A 25155-nucleotide genomic window follows, 5' to 3' on the forward strand; every position below is an offset into this window, starting at 1 on the left:
TCACGTGCGAGCCTGTTTGCTCATTTTGTCTGTACTTTTGTATTCCAAGAAGACCATTTGTTTTGAACGAGTATTTACTGTCGAGGTTTGTATATTTTTTGAATTGATGTCTTAGGTTAATAGTACCGTATAGAAACCCAGCTCCGACTTTATTTTGCCTTCCCGGAGGTTCTGGTACAACGCGTCACTCGAAGATGCCGTTCGCAAGTTACAGACTATTCAGTTATTACAATCTGTTCGGTTATCAGAGGTTACCGGTTTTTTCTTCTGGGAAGGGTTTTATCCCCATGTGCGTAGATCCCATTGTTGAAGGTCTCATACATGCCATCATCCGAATTTCTTGAAGGTCTCATACGTGCCATCTTCCGAATTTGGTTGAAGTTCCAAGTTCCAAGCAAGGTAGATCTAACCAGAGACACCTCGTCTGTCCGCACTTTTAAGCAACTATCTTCAAAACTTCGACCACTTGATCGACGCGTGTGTGTACGTTCCTAGTGTTGCATACGACAATATAAAGCTTTCCGGAGTCGCATACCAAACCTCAAGGCTGAATGATCGAATACAGGTAATAAAAAACAAAGCATGTATGACTTGATCATGCGATGATGAGTCAAACACGCAACACGGGAACCAATGCGATCTACCTCAAAAAGAATATTCATTTGATGAGTTAAACACGCAACACGGGAACCAATGCGATCTGACATAGGTACATTGTTACCCTCAATGGTGTCCTGGATATCATCTCCTTGTTCTACCCTGTCATTGGAGATCACCAGCGTTCCCATCCTTGATCACACCGGGATTTCCTCTCAAATTAGTCGACGTGCAAAATAATGGCACTCGACGTCAGCATCTGGCGACAATTTCACCTCTTTCTGAAAGACCGGACCTTTCTGCAGCTGAAATTTGTGTGCAGTTTGCTTGAGAATACATCAACTTTGTTTTTTGGCCGATCGATCACCAGTTCATCAAAAATTTCGTGACAGATAGTCTTTTGCATGCTTCCATCCTGTCTACCAGTTCAAACGTGGTGATTTATGCAGGCTCAGTGCTGGAGTTAGATTTGGGAAATTTGCTTCGAGTGTCAAAGTTTTAATCTGGCAGCGTGTGTATTTCGGGTGATTCCTTTGCTTTCTGTCCTCACGGTAGCCGCACCAAGAAAGGCCAGTCACATCAAGTCGAGAGGAGAGCTCTTTCAAATATGCTCAGCAACTTAGTGGCAGCTCATACGGCAGTTTTCTCTCTGAGGAAGGCCTTCGCTGTGAACTTCGACACACCAGCCGACCGCCAGAAGGCTCTGGGGCGGTTCAAGACGGCCAGGATGGCACCTGAATGTGACCCGAACGTGTCCTCCGCCGGCTTTGCCTGGATTAGATGGACTGCTGTGCCAGTCCAGTGCTGTCTGACCAGTTTGTCGAAGGTGTGCAGCCTGCGTCTGGTGTCCAGTTGCGGTTGGTGAGAGCAAAAGGCCGGCTGGGGGTGTGGGAGCTGGCACGGCAGTTGGCCGAGGCACCACTGGCCACGTTGCATTCTCAGGAGAAGAGGGTTGGCTCACCAGTGGACGAACTTCAGACCAAGGTAGGCCACCTAGCTTGCAGCCATCAAGACGGAATCGCGGTGACACGCTCGAACAAGCGTGTGCTTCAAGTATGGTAGGTCTGGCCACTAGAAAATCAATGTCGTTCTACCTGACCACTTGACTTGATTTTAGGATGAACGCAAGAGGGCTATAAATACGGAAATGTGAAGTTAGGCAAACATGCAGTGATCTTCTGAAGAGCGTTGTCCGCCAAAACGGTGCAAACTAACAGCTCACTTTACTATGGTTACCCCCGAAACAATAGATTTGACTAGTTAAGGAAAAATATTGAAAAAGCAACAAGTGTTCTTAATTTTAGTATCAATGTGTTCATGTGACTCCAAATATATGCTGTAAATCCAACAGCATAACGTTACTTCCATCATACCAGACGTTATTGGGATATTTCCTCCTCAAAAAATTTGAGAGCACTTGATGATCATGTCATAGTTAGAACGCAATAACTTCATTGACTATCCCCACACTAGTCTACCTAAATTTCAGCCCTTTCAAACCGCCGCGACATTTTCGTTCCTGTGATTTGACTACTCATTAGTAACTTAAATTGTGAACAGATATTCCTCAGTGGGCTGGGAGTTAGCGGTTAACAGGATGGACACCGCCTGGAGTGAGAAGAACTTGAGTACTAATCAAGGATTCTTTGCTGTGGTACTCTAAAACATGGATAAAAAAAGTAGGGGACAATGGTTGTTTCTTGTCATCAGAAAACTTTGCGAAGCTGAAAAAGTTTCAAGCGCATGGTCACATGAATTCGCGGGTACAAACTCAAAAACCGGAAGGAAAGGGGACACAGTTCGGCACACCATGGGTTAGCACAGATACTGTCACAGTCAGACTGAGTCGTGATGTCAAGAAAGCTTTTGATCTGGTGTCAAATTGTGGAATTTCGATAGTGTCTGCGGTCAATAGCCGTCAGAATTATACCGTCAGCAACTGGTTTGGGAATAAACCGGGTACAGAACGCTGAAGACCATACCACTGGAGGATTCAGCCGAATGAGGCGCAATTGTGCTCGAGTAGGAATCTCTCCAACCCGCACTCAGAGGAACGTGTACCGCTGGAAAATCACTCTGCCATAGGACCAACATATTTCTCTCCACTCGAGCATGCGATTGAATACGGGGGTCGGTCAGACAGTCCTCCTTTCAGAAGGACCCTGATGGTACGGCTTGAACCGAAACCCAAGCACAAGCTAGAGGAAATTTCAAAACAAAACTTTGACGGTCTGCAGTCTGTGCATCTTTAGTTTGGAGACCAAGATATAAACATGTTTCTCCCGATAACGCTTTTTCAACCTTCTGTTTTGCATAGTGCATGGATAGCGGTGAGCCCGGAACAGCTTAGATCATTTGGAATGCCGTCATCTGACTAAACTTTGCTTCAGTATGAAACTAGCAAAGTGAAACCAATGACTCACTGAAGTTCGATTTTTGTGTGTGAACTCTACACTGTATTGTTCTACTGACCACTTCGGCATAAAAATATGAATAAAAAATTTGGCATGCTGAGGAGGAAACCCTCTAATATCGTGATTTGACTTTGTGTGAAACGTAGAATGGACTCATACTATCGTGTACATGTACAAATATATTGTCTATTTGGATGACGTATATTGCGAACCACCCAATAAGTGTGCTCAGTTGTCCCTTTTCGGGTTTACCCCCGAATACGCCTGCCCAAGCGAGCACCGGTGGCAATTTAGAATGGACTCATACTATCGTGTACATGTACAAATATATTGTCTATTTGAATGACGTATATTGCGAACCACCCAATAAGTGTGCTCAGTTGTCCCTTTTCGGGTTTACCCCCGAATACGCCTGTCAAAAGTGGGCCCAAGCGAGCACCGGTGGCAATTCCCTCTTTCGGTTGATAAGTCTCATTACTAGAAGTAAACGGTACTTTGTAGGTTAGAAGTGGCAACAATTCATTCAACTTCAAGACAGGTGTGATATGTCCCAGGGATACGTAAAACTAGAAACCGGGCGGGAACACAGAACTCCGGGAGAAATCTCGTTCGATAGATTGCTGTATACTTCCGATTCCGAAAACCGGACGCAAAAAACACACGGTAGTCAACCCAACCAAGAAAGTGAGTGCCACGAAAATCACATAGTTTTCTTTGAAATGTGCTACTCATAGGGTTGCTGAAAATCCGTCGAGAGCCCACAACCAGTTTCGCCCCTTTTGGGGCTCATCAGGTAGGCGCAGTCCCCGAGTTTTTGTCAACCTTATGTTCTACTTGAAACCAAATTGCACGAAATTAGGAAATGCCCATATTTGCGAAACTGAGAGATTCAGCTGGGTTCCACCTGAGCCTCTCGAAAAACCAGATTAGTTTGCAGATGAGTGTATATTCATATAGTTTTCCTCTAAAGTGAGCGGACCCAAAGAGTAAAGGATACAATGGGTTGGAAGCAGTAACATCTGTGACCTTCACCTCAACCCTGGTCCCTTCTGATTGGTTCGTCCAATTTGCGCGCACACATTAAAAACCGCACCGTTTTTGCCTCTACTTAACATCATTCAAGCCAGTAAACTGTTTGGAATTACAGAAACGATACGGCATATACGATGGGGAGTTTCTGTGACTATCCCTATCTGCTTGGCCGAGGTCATCCAACATTTTCAGGTAACGCTTGTAATCACGACACTGCCCCCTCCTGATCCAACTTCCTAACTGCGTTGTTTAGTCTGATGAAAAAAGTCTTTTGAGGAGATGCCATTGACCATGTTGTTGAATCTAACTTGGCCTTATGCTAATTCTGCCATTCATTTGCTTACTCCGTCTATGTACTTTTGATCGCCAGTTGTTTTGCTTATTCGCACCCGCCACTCACATTGCCGCAGAGACCGTCGTTTCCGACACTTGTGTATTGACCTGTGTGCCTGTGTGTGAATGTGCGCTGCTGACCTACTTACCCATGTGCGTTCATGTCCCGTTTGCTGAGCCTGCCTTGACTTCAGCGAATATACACTCACTTGCAAACTAATTTGGTTTTTTCGAAGGACTCACCTGGAACCCAGCTGAATCCCTCGTTTATGATGTTCTCAGGCAACTGAATGTGCGAAACCGGATGGGCGAAACCGGTCGTGGGCTGTCGATAGATTTTTAGCAACCTTATGAGTAGTACATTACAAGGATATACTGCCTTGACTTGTTTTCTCATGGGCTCTGCGTGATCGCACGTCCAATGCGAATCACGAGACCGTCGGATGGAACCCACGCTACTGAGCCATCATTCCGCTCGCCGTTGTTTGGTGTGCGGCGGACGTTGATACTGCGCTGTGCCGGTCAGTGAAGGACCTGTGAACTTGTTGACGCTACGAACGTGAACAACTGAGGTTTTTTGTACACATTTGCTTACCTTAGTGTAAATAGTACCGTAGAATTACGAACCCAATTCTTCCTTTTGATATTTGGGATTGTCAAACCTACAGGTCGCTCAAATTTCCGTATCGGGAACCTCAACACATGTGTTCTAAAGAAGTTTGGGCGATTGGATACACACCACCTTTTGGTTCTTCAACACCCACCCCCTAAAAACCCACACACAGAACAACTTCGCCTATAGAATATACTCATACTCAGGAGGGGATCTCATGGTATGTCTGTGGAGCTCTTCCTGCCCGTTAGTATTCCAAATTTTCTTCTGTTTTAACCAGGTGTGAAACCGCTGAGGAAGCCAGACCCAGACGAATACTACCCAGATGTTATCTGAACCCTTTGAGCAACGCTACGCACCTAAAGTAGGACTGACACGTTTCAGTAAACTGTTTTTTTACCTTGCTCCAACTTTAGATCACCCATCAGGTGAGTGGGGTACGGTTTGCGGAGTATACGCAATATAATCAGTAGTATTGTGTGACTCGGTGGGTCTTCTGTTGTCTCAACATGTCATTATTTACACACACTCACACACACACACAATTTAAACCACCTCAGATTGTGTCTAATGACGTGGCTGAAGAACCCTGGTGAGCCAATTAACATACGCAACTCGATCGCAATGGGTCCCAAACTCAGGCTGCACATCACCCTTGTTTTCATTGTGACGATATCTTTGCAAGCTCCGTGTAGAAGTCACTCATCAGATCACGCGTCACAAACACTCAAACCACGTGACAATTCCTGTCCCACTAACAGTTGATGACCCTCATAGTGCTTCATTTACGCATTACGTTTCGTTCCACACTACAATACACACCAGCCGAGTTAGTCTTCGGTACATCACTACGAATCCAAGGACAGTTTTTCACCTCAGAATCTAGTTTCCCTTTGACACCCAACTGAAAACGCATATGTCGCGTCTACGCTCTTAGTCTCCGCCAATCGTTAACAAACCGTTCCATGTTCCTCCTGATCTCTCCACTTGTGAGCACGTTTTTATCCGCTGTGATCGCGTCTTTATGAGGGTCCGTTCAATGTTATAAGTCATCACACCAGATAATTCGCCATTCATTCACGTGATAACGTTAGTATTGATCGCCTGAAACCGGCTTATAGCATTTCAAGGCAATCCAGAGGAGTACTTGTTAAATTTACTACAAAAGCATTTTGGTGATTAGCCAAACTTCCCGAGGTATCTATTTCTGGCTTGGATTAACCATTGTGTTCCAAACTGGAAGTTTGATCCGAGGGACAAACGGCCATTGTACCTTCAGGAAGTGAACAAGTCTGGCTTTCGAGAGTAGCTGGTTAGGTAAGGTTAGACAGGAAATGTTGTAGAAAGTGCTTTGTGGGGAGCAGTGAACGGCGGACACAATGACAGCGCAGTGAGGGGAATGTCAACTGGACAGAACACAATTGAAGGCCTTAACTTTGCCCTGAATCGGTCTTTCTCCGTCATCGGCTGGAATATTTGTGATCGAGACACCATCCGGTCTATGATCATCCATGCGTGAGTCTCGAGGTTTTCTCAGTTGTTGAAAATGATCTCCGTTGAAAATAGAGAATTTGTGTAGGACACCTCAGTAAATGTTGTCTGAAGGGCGTTGCATGTCGTTTGAGATGTGCGTACCTCCTGTTATAGGCGTTCATCTCTGTTGAATCGTTGTCTGATCCGCGGAACGGTGAGGTGTGTAGGGTTGTAGCTCGAAGTTTTTCAAAGACCTTTCAATAAAAAAACGTGCTGTTTGAGATGGCGTACCTCCTGTTATAGGCGTTCATCTCTGTTGAATCGTTGTCTGATCCGCGGAACGGTGAGGTGTGTAGGGTTGTAGCTCGAAGTTTTTCAAAGACCTTTCAATAAAAAAACGTGCTTTCATTCCACTGGCAAGTAGCTGAAGTTCGAACAAGTGTGTAAAAAGGTCAAATCGGTTGAAAGTATTAGCCACCCGTTTGAAAATTAGAAAAACATGTCCTGAATGTCAGACAAATGACAGACAAGAATTGAAAACTATTTGTCTCCAAGTTATTCAAGGTCGGTTTTTACCTAATTGGTCGACCCAGACTACCGACCACTACGAGGAAATGAATTAGGAAACTACAGAACTCAGAGACGGACAAACTAAAACGAACAAACAGACAATCAGTTTGAAGTATCGAAACTGCCAAAAATAGGAACCACCAGCTCAACCAACCAACCTCAAAGAAGGAAGACTACAACGCAACACTTACCAGGAATGGACCAATCAGAAACGGACGTGAAACACCCTAAACAGCCATTCAACAATCCAGTGGAATACGGGGCCTACAGACTGCAAAGCTGCGCAAATTACGATCAGTCCAATAATACTACAAGGATGGCAGGATATTAGATATATAAACGCAGTTGGGTACGAAAGAATCACTCACTCAACTGCGCACTGACGATGCCCTCTCGACTGGAGACGAGACGTTCGGAACGCAATTGCGAACAGATCAACCAGCATCTGATCAGCCGACAGTGAACACAACCGAGCCACTTACATTTCCACAAATTGACTTGTTGTTAGTTCATGTGTGGCTAAATGTGAGCGAACCTTCAAAGGTATCGTGGTTGGTAAGGCAGGTTAGATGTTCAACCTGCAAGCGGGCCTGTTTTCAGAAAACATCTTCATGAGCGAACCTTCAAAGGTATCGTGGTTGGTAAGGCAGGGTAGATGTTCAACGTGCAAGCGGGCCTGTTTCCAGAAAAAATCTTCGTTGATTATCCACAATATGGACCCAAAAACGGAGGATGTATACACGCACATGTGTATGATAGTTGGCTTGACACACGAATATGCTTGTCAGAATTGAATAGATCATCGGGAGCTTGTGAAAACGAGTAGAAACGGAGACGAATGTGCTACTGCAGGCAAGTCTGTGGGTCCCATTAAAACCTGAGGCAATAAGATCGGTAGGCGAACTTGAAAACGCTGCTGACAGCCAGCCTATAGGTGTTGGCAATGCAATGAAAACTCTTCAGTCCGTCGGTAGTATATCACGCCCTCCGCTGCACAATTCCAACAACTACGTCTCGGGCTGCCCAGGAAGAACTGTTTTGTCCATCATGAACCATGATAAACTGGAGCGAATGCACTCAATTTATCAGCTGACACTTTGCTTATGGAGAGTCATCATGATCATCTGCTTTATCAACCTTGAACTTATCGTGCATTGGTTGCAACTTCCACGATTTCGTTCGACGATGACTTGGTGAGATGGGGCAGTTAGTTACGCATTTTATCAGGTAGTCGATATAAATGACGTGGAAATATACGACTTTCAGTGCAGTTTTGATTGAAAATTTTTGGTAGGGAGCTTTGCACTGAACACACTAGTGGGTATTTTTGCGAAATATATTCATTTATACACCAATTTGGCTTCTAGGGCGCATTCAGTGGAAGCTGTCGACTATGATATTCCTCAACTGAACGTATCGCACAAAGACCACATTGCGTTTGAGCTGCTGCGGTATTCGAGACATCGCAGTTTCTGAAACCCCTCTGACAGCCTACAGCTGGCTCAAAAGGCAGAAGCGGTCCCTGAGTTTGCCGCTCTTGTTGGACCACAACTGCATTTACTTTCATGGAAAAGTCACACAGTTTCTTGATGATGTTCAGCACTCTCGTTATTTCCGAAAATAAAAACGATCGCATCGAGTTTATAAATGTAGTGAGGTTTTATCCGTGCAATTACTAACCAAAACAGATTTTAAAAAGCTTTAGAAATTTGAAGGTCAAACCATAGCCTTGTCGAATCGGATGTTGTAATCCAACGTTTCGGTTGCCACTGGCAACGGATTTCTACAAGTTATTTAAAAAGACGTTTAAATTTTTGTCTGTCGTTGAGAACCTCGTCACCCAAATCAGTGGTTTCACTGAAAATCTGTAAAACCAACAAACCGTAGTGGAAGCACCAGCGATCAATACATCCGAATTGCGTCAAACGTGTTACTGGCGCCAACATTTTGCCTATCTGGCCGGGACTTACGGCTGACCAGATGTCAAGCTGGAATCTCAACAGGGGCGACACAACAGCAGATGGAGACGCTTTCTTGTCAAACCAAACACGCACGTCTGGTTGTCAAATGATCCCGGGAACACACCAATCAGAAGATATGATGGCGGACCCAACGATGAACTTGGCTCACGTTTACAGGATTGTAAGATCCCTTAAAGTGTTGTGTGAGCGGCAACCGGATAACCGGAATACTCCTGCATCTGAGCCTTTAAATTTCTCTGTTAGAAAGCACCTGACACTCAATCTAGTTCGTTACCATCCAACAGAAGTTTGATCAAGGCGTGCGCAAAACTTGTGAGTGCGCCTCTAACGGATTTGCCCTCGTGTTGAAAATGGGATATCTAATTGGAGGATAGGTCTTAGGCAGTTTAAACTTCAAGACTTAATGCACCTTTGTTGTATTTGAAAAGAAAAAACGAAAGACTGTGTAGCGAATATACATTCATTTGCAAACTAATTTGGTTTTTTTTCGAGAGACTCACCTGGAACCCAACTGAAGGGCAAAACCGGTCGTGGGCTGTCGACGGATTTTCAGCAACCTTATGAGTAGTAAATTACAAAGAAAGACCATGTACTTCTCACACGTCGAAGTCCTTCTTGTCATCAGAAAATGACGGGAATATGAAGCTATTCTATACACATTATTAAAGATCTAGCTCAGTAGTTAGAGCGTAAACGCAATGGCTGGACGTTTCGTGGTTCGAACCCACTCTCACTATCTTAACTGGTTGTGTATGGGCTTGAAAACCTGGCAGAAGCTCAGCTCTCGTGCTTCCTTCGGGTAGCATGGAAGCCAGGCACCGAGCAATTATTACTATCCTGTTATTACATATTGATACGATAAGAACAATTAGTGAAACAAGCATTTAATGGAACAGGAATTACGTATCACTCTTACTTTGATTCGCAGCTAATCTGTGCCGTGAGACTACACAGTAACGTATCCAACTGCTCCAATTTCCCTCGGATTTTGCACCGTTTCAGTCTTGAATATTGTGTTTGGCTTACTCCACCCCTCGGTCGCTAGTTAGGCTCATCGATTTGGACACAGTGGTCATTCTCTCACTGTCCCAATAAGCATAACTGGATCCCCCTTTAGGTTCACCCGTAATATGAACCAACCAGACTCTCCGGTTACTAGGTTTGAAATCAACGTCCAGGAGAGGGAGTGTACAAGTACCATATTGTTGACCTCAGGGTTGAGCTGAGACACCGGATCAGCAAACTGCCAAAAATTTCCTTAAGTTCAGGTGTTTGCTTATGGATGAACTCACATGTGGCCACAGGTGAATTAAAACACCAATCACGCTTCCGTGAAACGCGTACCCTGAGTAATGCTAGCGGGAGACATTGTCGTAATGCGATTTTTACACAAGGAAACGAGGATGACTTTCCAACTAACGTATCTTCAGAACCTCTTTCTTTCACGTTTGGCTAAAACCGAACAAGGTGACATCTCTGTAAAGATGGTTACTGCAGTGTTATTGAGGCGAGAGAGGGGTACAAAAGACTGGCAGCGCTCTCCGCAAATATTGACACGGAGTTGGGGACCCACCATCTAACCTCAGATAAACTGTGGCTCCGATTATTCCGTCCACAAATCTCATTTATTTTAGTCAGTATTGGACACCGAACAAAATTGCAGTTGTAGAATATCATAAACGAGAGATTCAGTTGAGTCTCTCGTGAAAACCAGACTGATTTGCAAATGAGTGATGTATTTCTAGAAAACAGTTCAATTGGGGTTCAAGTAGAACACAAGGTTGACGGAAATCCGGGGACCGCACCTACCTGATGAGCCCCAAGAATGGCGAAACCGGTTGTGGGCTGTCGAAGAGTTTTCAGCAACTTGTGAGTAGTTTTCTTTACAAAAGAGGATGAATTCAAAGTGCTGTACTACCAGTCACGTAGTGGGCCAATCAGATTACAATACGTTTGAAGTTCCAATCAGTGCAAACCCACAGTTATGTGCAAACCAAATGAGTGAAAGAGTGCTTTTCGCACTGCACAAAACCACGGTAGTCCAAGTGCGCTAATTGGTTGTTAATCAGACCATCTTTCGATCGATTTGCAAATGATTTCTTGACTTAGAAGGGAATATAGTCACTGAACGTTTGGGTTTGTATTTCCTCTGAAGGGTAGTTGAAAACTCTACTCTGATTGGTTGCTGGAGATTAACCTCACATTTACTTTAATGGATAATTTTCAGCTTGTTCGGCTGACACGCATCTGACTGGTTCACTCGATACCATCGATTCAGCGGTTCTATTCCGTAGTTTTGATTGGCTCCTTTATGGTTCTTGTGTTTTGTATTCCGGTCGGCTTTCCTGGAATTTGATTGGTTGAACAAACGCCTGTTTGTGGTTTTTCTCTTCGTTTGATTTGATTGGTCTATTTTCAGTTTTCCTTGCGTCCTGGTCTCATTCTCTGAATTCTGGTTGGATCAGTAGGCACTTTTTTCTGGAGCAGCTTTTACTGCATTTGGGTATTATCCCCGGTAGTCCACTTCCTTCTTGTTTGTAAATTATTGTGCTCATGATTTTCTTCATCCGATTTTACGTTTTGCGGATGTTTTCTGTTGTTTTTTCTCTGGTATCCCATAGGTGCTGACCTTGAGGCCCCTTGAGCTCTTCTGTCCCCAGATTTTTATGAGCCAAATGGACTTCAATGTGCATTTTGTTAGATTTCTTGGTGGCCTCTGCGGCAAGGTGATTGGCAAGCAAAGCAAATGAAGATTAATAGTACACACCGCTTTCACAAATGTTATCGTTATATCGTGCTTTTGCAGTCATTCTGGAATTGCGGTTGGTTTGACCTCGTACTTCTTTATTGAACTAGCTAAGTTGCATTTCAATTTAAAGGCTTTCCAGCCAGTGCTTCTTAGATGATTGTTCCTCCGGGAGCCTCTTTCTTTGAACTTGGCCAGTGTGATGTTTCAATGCTGCTCGATCATAAGAGAGCAGGACGGTTCACTACGGTACATTACCTTAATGAAACGATTGAGTTATATATATTCTCAAGGTACTTACTACTTTCGATTGGCCTGTTGGCGTCACATCCTCTTACACGAGTAGCTGAGAAAAAATCCAACTGCTCAGGTTAATCACCCTTTTCTTGCCTAGCTGCCCTGCCAACGGGGGGAGGCACCAGTGATGGAATACTGCCAGGGTGCTCTATATAGAAAGGAGCAGTCTAGCTGCTCAGGTTGGGTTCAAACCAGGAATCCCCCGGTCCGTGGGCTGGCGCCTTGACCCTATCTCGAGCCCCTGGGGTAGGAAGAGGCTAGAAATCGGTCGGAGCTGTACCATATCATGGCCGTTTTACGATATCAGCTGCAAATAAATATTTCTGATAGCAGTGAACTAAAGTTAGCAGTGAAAGGGCATTGAACAACTTGTTGGGGATCAAAAATAGCACCAGTAAACGAATCAATAACATTTTTGAAAGGTCTGTAACTCGGAAAAATTGTTCCTCCTCTTCCAAAGAACAATCTGATTCGCATTGTTGTCCAGAGTTTTTCAAAGTCTTTTGGATGGAGCATTTATTACTCTAACGATCTGATACAATTCATTGATATTTTTTGTCAGAACTCGGAGATTGCTCTAGCTTTCTTACACGCAGCCATCTTTGTGAGACTGAGGTAGACAAAGGACCACTAAGGATTGAAAACGATATTGATTTGAGGAAGAAAGCTCTTCGCCGCAAGATCGTGCGTCGGCAAACACCCACTAAGCAGTTACAAATTACTGGACAGGAACTGAACATCCTCACGCGTCTTCTTGAACGTTCATGAATATTCATTGACTATCACACAATCCTAAACGAACGCCGCAAAGATTTACATAGCTTCTGTAATAAACCTCACCTTCCATGAAACGCGGAGAGGTATTACGAGAGAAACACATACTACTCGCATGCCTCATCAGTAGTAGCCGCCGTTGTGTTAGAAGCCCAGGCTGCAATAATGACTATTGATGTGTTCTTCGAGCTCGGCAACTTTTTTTGCAAACTTCTTGCCACAAGTCTCTGTGATTCACTACAAATAGTTTGAATGCGTGGTTTCTACGCGTACACTGATTACTATAGCGTTTGCTCATCCACAAGACTGACTGAACAGTAGGCTATCGGGTACGCATTCCTAATGGCTTGTAGGTTTGTTCATTTCCCAAATGGTTAACAACCGGATGACATTGAGAATGATCTCTCCGGTCCTGCCGCCGCAACCTTTGGTCACCTGTTTCTTGATTTCTCGATCTGATGCTTTGGTCTGACTCAGTGTTGTCGAAACAAGTTCATGGATCGCACCCGACTAAAAATACTTGTGCATAGGGCTAAAAAAAACAAAACACAGCTATAAAAATACCTCTCAACGTCTCTTATTTCGGTAAATGAGGAGCACGAGAGACAATAGCTTCATCAAGAAGACGATATGATCTTGGCAAGCGGTAGTACAAGAGATGAGAGGAAGTTCCCCAATCAATAGTTATGAGCCAACTGACTTGTTGAAAACAACGTTGTTCACACATTGACGAGAGCGTCAATTCATTTGTAACCCATTGAGGAACCTAGTTCAGAAGTCAATAGTGTCCCATAGAATCCAGGTGGGGGCACGGGTGCTTCACTGCGTTACACACATGTCAGCTTATTTGAATAAAACTACCCGGTACGCCGAATCGTCGCAGCGGACAGCGCGCTTGTCTATAATTCTAGGGGTTCTGAGGTCGACTCCCGGGGTGCCGTGTTTTACCGTCGGAGGAGGCACTCGAAAAGAAATGGAGTTGACGCGAAATTGCAGACACAACATTGGCAGTTGTAGGAGTGTAATCCACGCGACTCAAACAAATATGAAAGCTAACGTTGATCCGCATGAGGAATCAACACTGGTTCCAAAAGAACGGTTCCTGTTCGTTGATTTTGGCAACTTTGTGAATAGGTCAACGGGTAAGCAGCAGGCCAGTATTCGCCAGCGCGCATGTGCTAGGTTATGCTGGAGTGACTTCTACGCTGCCATCAGATCTAGCTAGCTGGTTTGAGAGTACATAACCCCAAGGCCTCAATCCCCATAATAAACAGTCGATCGCCCCGTCTCCCTAAGCTTATAGGCTCCAGCTGTAGCCGTATAAAGTCGTCCAATAAAAGCGATAGAAGCGGTACCGTGACTCATGAGCGTGAGAAGTTTTGTGCGGATAGAAGCCCGGCTTGTGGTCGCCAAGATATCCCTACGGATATTCCAACCTTGCTGGGAATCACCATCAATGTGTCAGATGAGAAGTCTCAACTTCCCTACTAGTTGTCGAAAACGAAATCGTTTGACCAAGAGCGTCCAGTTGGCGGTGTAATTAATTCGTACTTGGCATAGAGCAACACTCATTCTCTGATCACGTGGCACACGTGGTCAAACCAGTTTCTCAGAGCTTAGGCACTCCAGATTCCAACGATTCTCATGAGAAGCATGGTACCCATTAGAATGAAAAGCGCGTACAGTACTTCTTGCCTTTCCAGCATGGTTCGGCTCCCCTTACAGAGCGAAAGCGCCCACCTAAGAGGACCAGACATGAACTTTCCGACGGTATAAATAGAGCTCGAAGTACAAGTTATCGCAAGAGTGAAAATCCTATCATCACGCAATAGTTTCGTTACATGGATGGCCGAACAAATAACCTGTTTCACCATACATGCTTACCTCAACTCACTTGGTCAGAATTTCATCATCATCATCATCATCATCATCATCATCATCATCATCATCGCCAGCACCATCGTGATCTTCAACATCATGGTCGCCATCATCATCATTATCGTCATCATTCTCGGCACCGTCGACAGCAACAACAGATGAAAGCACTGGTGCTCCATTTCCGTACATTTACTTTGAATCCTTACAATGGAAAGAAGAAGGGTATGGACAAGGAGAGGGATCAAGAACTGGGCTTCAATTAGCATCCGAGATGCCTACACCTCCAAAACCATTCGACTAATCAAGATAGAAACTGACAGCGTGAACACACCTGACATCGATTAGCCAGCACGTCATTCATTGTCTCCGGGCAAGCAGACGGGGGGGGTCATCCTAGGAGATAAACAGCATCAGCAGCACCCAAACTTTTCGAAAAAAACATCCTCCACTTTCTTCTGCTGTATCAAATTCTGTCGAATTTTATGCCCACAGACGTCTTTGAGGAAAATACTAACTGTTACGTCAAAAAAAACCCGGCTCCCAATCACCTCATTACGAATTCGCCGGTTCCAGCCAATTTTGTGAGATGTCGGTGGTCAAAGTCCTGAAGATGTCTCAGATACTCGGCTCGAGTTGGCCAAGTCTTGCAGCCAAACAACGAAACAGACCGCATCATTGTTGGAGACAGAGTGCTATGCTTTTTTGACATCACACTTGGTGCACAAATTGGTAAACGCGATTCTGGCTTTTGAGATCCATGCGTTAACTTTGTAGGAGCCAATTCAACTACAAAGAGACGTACAACGTTTTGAAACTTCCCGTTTTTTATTCCTCAAATTGGTCGATCGGTGTATGTGGGGGTTCCTACAACGTCCCACGACTCACCGCTGCAAGACTTCGCGCTGAAAATATTACCTCGAATGTTGATGCGGTTTGAAACGAAACTACCAAACTCAACAAAAAATTAAGTCATCAGAAGGCAGCTTTTCCAACAAACATGTCTTGTTTTGACAATTTTGTAACCAGCCTATGAAGTGTCATGTTCCTCCATATGCATGGATAACAGAAACGACGGGTTCTGTTCCGCCTATGTATAAATTTAACAGAGCAACTGAGCACTGTTTTGAATACTTCATCTCCTGCTGTGACAATCACTCAAATGGTCGATCAGATCTGTCATTTTGGGTGTTTGAAACGTCACGAACAGCGACAGGAGGCTGTTTTTTGGTTCTACAGCTTGTCCAATCACACACCTCACACACCTTCAAAGCCTATTTTATATTTTCTTGCTCGATTTTTAAAACCCGGAAAACTGTAAATCAGTGAGTGTGTAGTTGAAATTTAGAAAAGGGAAAAAGCATTGAAAGGATACTGAACCTTCCAGTTTGGTCCCTACTGCTGAAACTCAATGTTTCTGGATTACTCGGACAGATGCTGGTGGGCAACTTTAGGGTATCCATGTAGGGACCGCGTCATGATCTACGCTCTCATCGACTCGGCCAGATGTGCGTAGATGCATCAACCCTAATTGAGATAACATGGTAACAGTAGTTCGCGAGTGGATCAGTTTAAGCCCACCCGGGATTGCCAAGTGGTTAGAGCGCGAACATACTGACCGGAAGATCCGTGGTTTGAACCCAACCTCTGCATCTGGACTGCTTCTGTCTAGGTTTGGGAAATCTAGCAATATCCCAGCCCTCGTGCTTCCTTCGAGTGGCATGGCAGCTAAGCAGAGGCGGCACAGACCAACGAGTAGTATTTTAATAATCTGAGAGTTGTACATTAGAGTGTGGCGTTAACAATGTGTTTGCAGACTGATGTTGATGTCTTCGTCAATCAATCTGAGAAGAGCTATTCCCACCTCTTGCAACGTGGTACAACGTTTTCATAAAGCAAACTACTCACAAGTTTGCTGAAAACTCTTCGACAGCCCACGACCGGTTTCGCCCTTCTTGGGGCTCATCAGGTAGGCGCAGTCCACGAGTTTCCGTCAACCTTATGTTCTACTTGAACCCAAAATGGACTGATTCCGACATATACACTCATTTTCAATTCAGTTTGGTTTTCACGAGAGACTTAACTGAATCTCTCGTTTATTATGTTCTCCAACTGAATGTGCTGCACACAGGCCGCCTCATGATTTAGTTGGCATGATATTCGAGATTGCGCAGTATATTTTCATAGAGGAAACTACTCACGAGGTTGCTGAAAACTCTTCGACAGCCCACGACCGGTTTCGCCCTTCTTGGGGCTCATCAGGTAGGCGCAGTCCACGAGTTTCCGTCAACCTTATGTTCTACTTGAACCCAAAATGGACTGATTCCGACATATACACTCATTTTCAATTCAGTTTGGTTTTCACGAGAGACTTAACTGAATCTCTCGTTTATTATGTTCTCCAACTGAATGTGCTGCACACAGGCCGCCTCATGATTTAGTTGGCATGATATTCGAGATTGCGCAGTATATTTTCATAGAGGAAACTACTCACGAGGTTGCTGAAAACTCTTCGACAGCCCACGACCGGTTTCTCCCCTCCTGGGGCTCATCAGGTAGGCTCAGTCCCCGAGGTTCCGTCAACTTCATGTTCTACTTGGTGCAATGTTTCTTGTTGCAAGACCTCCACTGTTCCAGCTTACTGAAAAATGTTGCAGATCTATTGAATTGTTTTGTTCACATTTGGTTTGGAATGACAACCAATATTACTGATAAGCTTTATAGGATTTCATCGGCAATATCAGTGTAACTGTGGATACTACTGATAAAGCTTGCGAGTAGTATGTGGTTTTCTCGTAAATCCGCTTTGCGTCCATAGAAAAGTGATACTTATTACGGAATTTGTGGAATCGCTTTGTAGCATTCGTTTACGTTTGAATGATAGTCAATGATTATCCAGGAAAGTTCAGGAAGACGCGTTCGAGAAGAGGACAGATGTTCAGTTTTTATAAACAAGATGCATGTGAGAGTTTCGCTTCCCTGTCCAATAGTCTGTAACCGTTCAGTTGATGTTTTCCAGCGCATAACTTCGCAGCAAAGGCCTTCCTTTTCACCTAGCTGAGTGGTCTGCTACGATAATGGCACATTTTGGCCACGCCGACGTCTCTCCATACCTCAAGATTAGAAATGAGTTCACGAACTATGGTGGGGAGTTTTTTTTTCAAATTTGAAATTGCCGCGGCTGTCGAGTTGCCCGTCAGTCACGAGCGGAAAGTCGGAGCTGAGAACAACGATGCCATTGCGAGGCGTGAACCACAACAGTGTTCCTTCATCAAGAAGTAGTGTAATGGCAACTGTTCTTTGAAATCAATCTCTCAAACCCGAGAAAGAATTATCTGCAAACACAGATGCAACAGTGGTCAAACCTTTAATCTTCTGTCGAAATGCGAATTGAAATCAGTTCCACTGTGGGACGAGTACCTGAATCAATAATCAAATCGTACACGGAGTCGGTACCTAGCGGCATATGAGATCTTCGTGTGGGTTAGCGCTAAATTATTGATGGAGTTCATCCTGTCTTGTGGATCGAAACTTTGAAGGGAGAGTTTGTCTTCCAAGTGAAGTCAGGCTATGCTGAACAGCCGAAGAGCCTCGTACAGCTACTTTGTTCTTACTGGAAATCACCAGGAGTATATGCTTCATGACGTTTTTAGGGTGTTTGGAACCGGTCAACTCCGGGAGAGCAGTTTGAGCAACTAAGAGTTTGGTCACGAGCGGCTGATCTGCTACGCGATTAAGTCACCCATAAAAGACTTGGCCGAGGAAACCATATCACGTTTTCACGCATTGATTGGCTCATGGCCGAACCTACTGGCCCGGAGGTACTGGGTTGGGAACTTTATGGAGTAGTGTGGGACGCGTTCTTCTTCTGATCCTCAATAAGGAAGAAACTGCTGTATAGCACTTCAAGGCTTAGTACTTACGGGAAGAAATCTTCACATCTACTCATAGAAGCCCCAATGTGGAAAGCCAGTTTTGATTGTGGCTAAAATGCCTACAGGTGGATGGATGGTGATTATATTCCAGACCCAAATTTGAGTGAAAAGTAAATAGGTTCTAAATGACCTTGGACGTCCTCTTCATCAGGAGAACCAACTCCGAAAGTAACGGGTCTGCATAACAGCCAATAGAATAATCGTTTTCGTTCAGACAGATTTCATTGGTTGTTCTTCACTCGCCCTTGACAGATGAGTTGTAATCTTAGTATCCCTTTTTTGACCCGCTTGTAAGCGACAGTGATCAACAGATCAGCCGGCTTGCACGTCCATTGACTTTTTCTGGTTTGACCAAGCGTACCAGGCGATCAAGCGTCTATCCGGACCGGGGTTCACGGCAATAAGGAGGTATTAAGGAGACTGTGGTCCACAACACTCTTAAAGAGTGGTACGTCAGTGGTGTTTCAATTGCATCTCTGATCACTTTTTCATTCCGGTATTCTGAAGCACCATCAATCAAACTGTGCACGTAATACCATGTTCACAGAACACTTCTTTCAACCGGTTTGTAACGCATCTAATGAATGAAAAAGGAGTAGTTAGCGGCGCAACAAAACGCGTATGATTTAGATTGGCGTGTAATAAACCAAAAGTAATACTTCAAGGAGAGACTAATCATCAAAGACCAAACGGAAAACATTCTACCCTCAAAAATTCGAATCGGGCGATAAATTTGAGTTCTTCCGAACTAACTCTGAGGTAGACGTTTAGCCCCATCACACACAACCTTAATCACGCTTTGAACTTTTCAGTCTGGTTTCCTTCGTCTCAGAATAACCGAAAAAAAACTGCGCTCCATTGGTGAGCTAGTAGTTCGTTTGTAGTTTCGTTGGTAAATTTTCAGGTGAAATGCACTCGTATATTTCTCAGCGGCGAGATGGATCGGTGGTTAGAGCGCAAGTTTACTGGCCGGCAGGTCCGGGGTTCGAACCCGATCTCTGCCTCTCAAATTCCCCTGTTTAGACTTGGAAAAACTAATACTTTCCCAGCCCTCGTGTTTTCTTCGTGTGGCGTGGCAGCCAGGAACCGAAAAGATGATTTAGCTGAATGGTTATCTTATCTTTCACAGGCGATGGAGGACTATTTTGTAAACATTTGCTACGATCCATATAATCAGCAGAAAACAGTTAGTAGTAGTTGGGGGTTATCGATTGAGTGGGATTTCTCTGAAGCAGGTCACGTGATTAACATCTGTCAAGAAGTGGGAATCTCACCGAGCAACCATTGCCCGAAATCGATGATTTTGTGTGAAGCATTCCTAATCTACGATGTTGTATACATGTGACCATGTAATACTTTACTATCGTGACCGAAAAGAAGGCATCTGAACCTTTGGACATAACTCAATGTTTTCCATTGTTTTGATAAAATGGAGCCCTGTTCTTAGTCTGCAAACAATCGAATGTCTCACGAACAATACTGCATTCACTGCCTTAACTGTGGGAAAATTTTTGTATGCAGTTAAACCAAATTAAGTATTCCGACTACTCAGAACGCTGTCAAAGAACACGTCACAGTGAAAATCCATTCTTTTAACCTACCAAGAAACTTATGTGAGTGACGAAGTTTCTTCCGCATTAGCAACATTGTGTTTTGTCTTTCTTTAAAAAAATTTTCTATGGCTTTCCAATGTGAAGTAGATGTGTGCAAGGTAGTCAAAACCGAATATGCACTACTCATAAGGTTGCTGAAAATTCGTCGACAGCCCACGACCGATTTCACTCTTCATGGGGCGCAGTCCCCGGGTTTCTGTCAACCTTATGTTCTACTTGAAACCAAGGTGCACGAAATTAGCAACGAAATCAGCAACCTTGTGAGTGGTGAATTACAAAAATATAGATCGTGATATCTCTAGTATCGTCCCAACTGAAACATGAGGTGGCTTGGTGCAGCACATTCAGTTGCCTGGATACATCACAAACGAGAGGTTCAGCTGGGTTCCAGGTAAGTCTCGCAAAAGCAAATTAGTCTGCAAATGTGACTATAGGACTATTCAATTTACACAAGTAAAAGTCTTACTTGAGTTCACCACATAACTACTGTGACTCATTGGAATGCGCTGTCACGTGACGAGATGGCTTATTGGTCGAGAAGCGAACTTACCAATCGGTTCCTGGTTCAAACTCAACCTTGGTGATTAATCTCTGGTAATGCTTACAAGTGCATAACACACCTGAACTGTACACATTCATGACATCAACAAATTTGGCATTGACCGACGCACCGCAGAATGCCGGCTCGCCAGTGTGGGTTGTGATCGTCTGTTTTGAGGCCAGTTTGAAGTTTCTGTTTGGTGGCGCGGAAATCACGAGTGAGCAATTCAGGGCACAAACACGCATGAGTAAGCAAGTCTACCAGACACATTCACACACACACACACACACACATACACCGATGCCGGTCGGGCAACCTTTGCTGCAAGGTGATTGGTGGATACGGACAGGCGAAACAATGGAACATCACACGCACATGGTCGGGGTGAGTAAATGAATGGGGTGTTACCATGAGAGAAACTACTCACAAGGTTGCTGGAAGCTCTTCGACAGCCCACGACTGGTTTTGCCCTTCTTGGGGCTCATCAGGTAGGCGGAGTCCCCGAGTTTCCATCAACCTTATGTTCTACTTGAACCCTGCCTAGGCTTGCGTAACTCCAGGCCTTATAGTTTCATCAAGTGGCGGGTCAGCCGCGCACTGAACGGATGCCATAAATGTCGCTTCGTCAGATATTCAGCTAGTTACAGGAAGATCTACGGTGGGTTTGCCTTGTCAGACCGGCAGAGAGCGTGTGACCCAGGGACGCTTACATCGCGCACAATGACAGCGAATCATAGTCTGATCGAAGAAGCGAGGATCCGAGCAGGTCACCGCCTAGTAAATTTGAGAGGAAAATGTTGATTGCGAATGTGTGTGAAAAAAGCATGTCAAATCTCCAAAATGTTATTTTAATGGCTGTCATTCGTTAATGACATTTTCGAGATTGAATTCTAGATTTTTTTTGTCACGAAGGAAAGCCATTCCGTTGTGCGTTTTGTTGTGGGCAGGTGAGGGACAAGGTAGGCAGGTGTTTTGGAATCAATTATTCATGAGTGTGAATGAGAAATCAGAAACCAAGCGAAGCTTTTGGTAAACAAAAATGTGAGTACAAAGCACGGACTGATGCCGATATTTGGACTAACGCTTCGCGGTAGAACGTAAATCGCCAGCAACAGGAAAGCTAGCAAGTTTGAAAGGCTCTCTGGGTTGAATGGGTTCCGAGCAGCTGCCCGTGAAAAAAAAACAAGTCACCAACACGATAACGAATGAATGGGTTCGAGCAGCTGCCCGTGAAAAAAAAACAAGTCACCAACACGATAACGAATTTCCGCAGGGAGTTAACATCTCGAGGAGGTGTTGAATGACAAATTACTTTTTGGGAAGTGCGAGCCCTCTAATACGCTAGCGATTTCTAGTTGAAAATATGCAGTCAGACCACCAGAGGTCAATATGATGTAAAAAAATCTGGCGGATGATAAATCTTCCTGAACGAAACTACTCATAAGTTTGCCAAAAGTACTATTTGGCAGTGCACGAGTGGTTATGCCCTTGTTGGGGCTCATCAGTGTGTGGTATAGTCCACGACACACTTCACGCAAACTGAGACTGGAATGACAGTTGAAATTGTGAATATTATGTAAGGATAAGTAATAAATGTATGCCTTATAATGTAAAAGAACCAGCGTGTTCAGTGTGCAGAAGCCATAAGACCATAACCAAAATGGTCGCATTAAAAACGGAATTCAAATTTTGGTAGCTTTGTGAATTTGATTCATCATACAAATCAACGAATCCCTATGGACGTGTTTTTGGCAGGTGCACTTTTAAAACCAATTTTGTGTGTCACGTTCACAACTGAGGGGAAAAAAGCAATGTTTTCATTGAAAACAGAGTTATTTTTGGAAGCCTAGCTGTAAACAGACAGATTGACTGGCGATTTGTTCCTTACAAGAAAACGTAAAATTCCATTCCTCGACGAATTTGAGGTGAACGAAGTGGTTGTCCGTTTCTGCGTGGGCGTCCAAATCCAAAGTTAAACACACCATGGTAAAAGTGGAGGTCAGAGAGACGTACTTTACTCCGGTGTAAGAGCGTGTTTGGAGCTGATTGCAAGATGTGGGGCGTCGCGAATCCGAAACACAAACAATTCACAAGTCACGTGAACCATGGGTTTGAAAGGTTGTCACTCGAATATGCATTGAGTGGTTGGATTCTGTGACCAAAGAACGATTGGTTCTTTAGACTGTCCAGGTGTGAGTTGATCTCATTGGTGATCAGCCGCTCCGTAAACTTCTAAACTGGGACACCGTAGTTTCGAAATCCATTGAGTCTCTTGCAGATTATTTCTCCAGGGCTTCCCGAGTTTTGGTACACACTGACCTCAAATACATGAAAAAGAGTTCACTGAAGTCCGAAAAAAAGCTTCAAGAATGCGCCTGGTGCTATCGTCATTGTGGACGAAACTAAACAAGCACATCTATACGGTGATACCCTTTCAGTGAAGCCCCTTCCAAGAGCAGGCGAGTGTTATTTCGGAGGATAATATTCGTCCTTGAGGACGATCAATACATTCTTGCTAGCCAATGACTCCCTCAGTGCCATACAGACCTTAGGATCGTTTCGTTCGTTCCAGGAAGTGTGATGTACCAAGAATCGACCACTGTTGAATGTCATTCATGAACTAGCCACGAACGATATCTGAAAGACATTTTCTCTCTAAATTATCCCAACGGGCCTGATTCCGGTGACTGTTCAGGAAACCATTCCCACAACAACCTGGTTTGGAAATTCTAATTTTGGGTGATGAGGGCGGCGAACTTCCCACTACAACATCCGTTATCAATATCAGTCAGCTGGGAATGAATTATCTTTGCGGTAGGATTTAGATTACGAGGATGAGGAGGATCTACTACTGATAAGCGAGTTGCCCCCCCAAAAAGTTCACTTTCCACACGGATACCATCGATCGGGGGACTGCGACGTGTCTTCTGCGTTGAACGAGCCTCTAATAAATGAAGATGTCCGTTCGTGCGCCACCTCTTCTACCTCATTGACGTAGTCAAATCCCGTTGTCTTCGGCCATTTGGTTGCGTCCAAGTCTCCCAGTCCTATCTGAGAGCCTTACGGGTACTTGTATCAGAATGCAATCCGTTCCGGTAATTTATTGCTCTCCGTCGAGGAATTAGACAACCACTGCTATGAAGATATCCGTGATTTTATCAATTTTTTTGGGCTGGGAAGTATCCAAACATTTATTTATTTATTTATTGTTTTTATTTTTGAAGAGCATGGTCACAAACACAATAGATGAATGCAGGCGACGAATGCAAAAGGGTATCAGGAGTATATGACCTTGCCAATCCTCATTTACGAGGAAAACTAGGAAACAAACTGAGTTTCAGAGATGGGATGTCTTTCAAGTGTGGCTGAATTCTTGGTTTCACATTGAATAGAAAGGAACACCTGGTTGCATGAAAACGATCTGGGAACTGATGAAGTGCACCCTCACTAAAATTAGCGAAAAGAGAACTTACTAAAAAATCGTACCATTGTAGCTCCAGAGTACGCCATATCGGTGACAAGGTTTTAAAAAGCCACCGGTATGCCAGTTGCAAGTGAGACGTTCATTTGTCCGTTAGAAACGTCAGTAAGGTCCATGGTACATTTCGCTGATTTTGCTGAGATGGACACAAAATATTTTGCTTCAGCCAATCGGCCACTCGGTGTGTGATTGTGTATATATTATCGTTTATTTTTGAAGAGCATGGTCACAAACATAAAAAGTGAGTGCAAGCGATGAATGCGAAAGAGTAACAGGAGAATATGAGAGAAAAGAGAGAAAAGGTATCTCATTCAAAGTTATGCCACTAGGCGATTCCACTCAGACAGAACGTATGTAAAAGTGCTTGGTATGGAAGGACGTGTGTAAAGACAAACAACCGAGGAAAAGACAGAGATTCAATGGCAAGAATGTACACTCAGCGCTATGTACAACACATAAAAATGTCGTAAGTACGCAGAAAGCCCACAGTGGCAAGTAAACACAAGTCATTTACTGTACCCTTAGGGAGTCCCAGTCCAATAATAGCCTTGGTTGATTGAGGAAAGTAGATTCCTCGATAAGAAATGATCATCGGTTGGCGAACCAAAAAGTCGACATCACAACCGATTGCCCGAAGAGCTGAGATTATGGCGAGGGAATATTCATCAGCACCATACTTCTGCTTCTTCTCATTCCACATTCCGCGCCCATTCTTGCAGATTCTCGTGAAGTACACACTGTAAACTGTCCATCGTTGGTTCTTGGGTTTAATAACTTCACTTTGTTTTCTATTTTAGGGTTGATAAAAAAACGGAATTCGCAACGGTTCTGGACGATTTGCCGAGCGTGCATCGCGAATGTTCTGGTGATCTCGAATGA

At 44.2% G+C, this 25155-nt stretch overlaps 2 protein-coding genes across 2 annotated transcripts; one reads left to right on the forward strand and one right to left on the reverse strand.

Annotated features, from left to right (window-relative positions):
* Positions 1-10895, reverse strand: T265_15017 (hypothetical protein; the record flags this gene model as incomplete). The annotated part of the gene is made up of 4 exons (XM_009176245.1): positions 1-110; positions 1234-1491; positions 4793-4889; positions 10824-10895. Coding segments are annotated over 4 exons (537 nt in total), but the record flags the coding sequence as incomplete, so codon positions are not given.
* On the forward strand, positions 1378-25155 carry T265_09998 (hypothetical protein; the record flags this gene model as incomplete). Its single annotated transcript, XM_009176235.1, has 2 exons — positions 1378-1655; positions 25074-25155. The coding sequence occupies 2 exons, from the start codon at positions 1378-1380 to the stop codon at positions 25153-25155; spliced, it is 360 nt and encodes a 119-aa protein (XP_009174499.1).

Source organism: Opisthorchis viverrini (assembly GCF_000715545.1).
Source record: "Opisthorchis viverrini unplaced genomic scaffold opera_v5_328, whole genome shotgun sequence".
Classification (NCBI taxonomy): Eukaryota; Metazoa; Platyhelminthes; class Trematoda; order Opisthorchiida; family Opisthorchiidae; genus Opisthorchis; species Opisthorchis viverrini.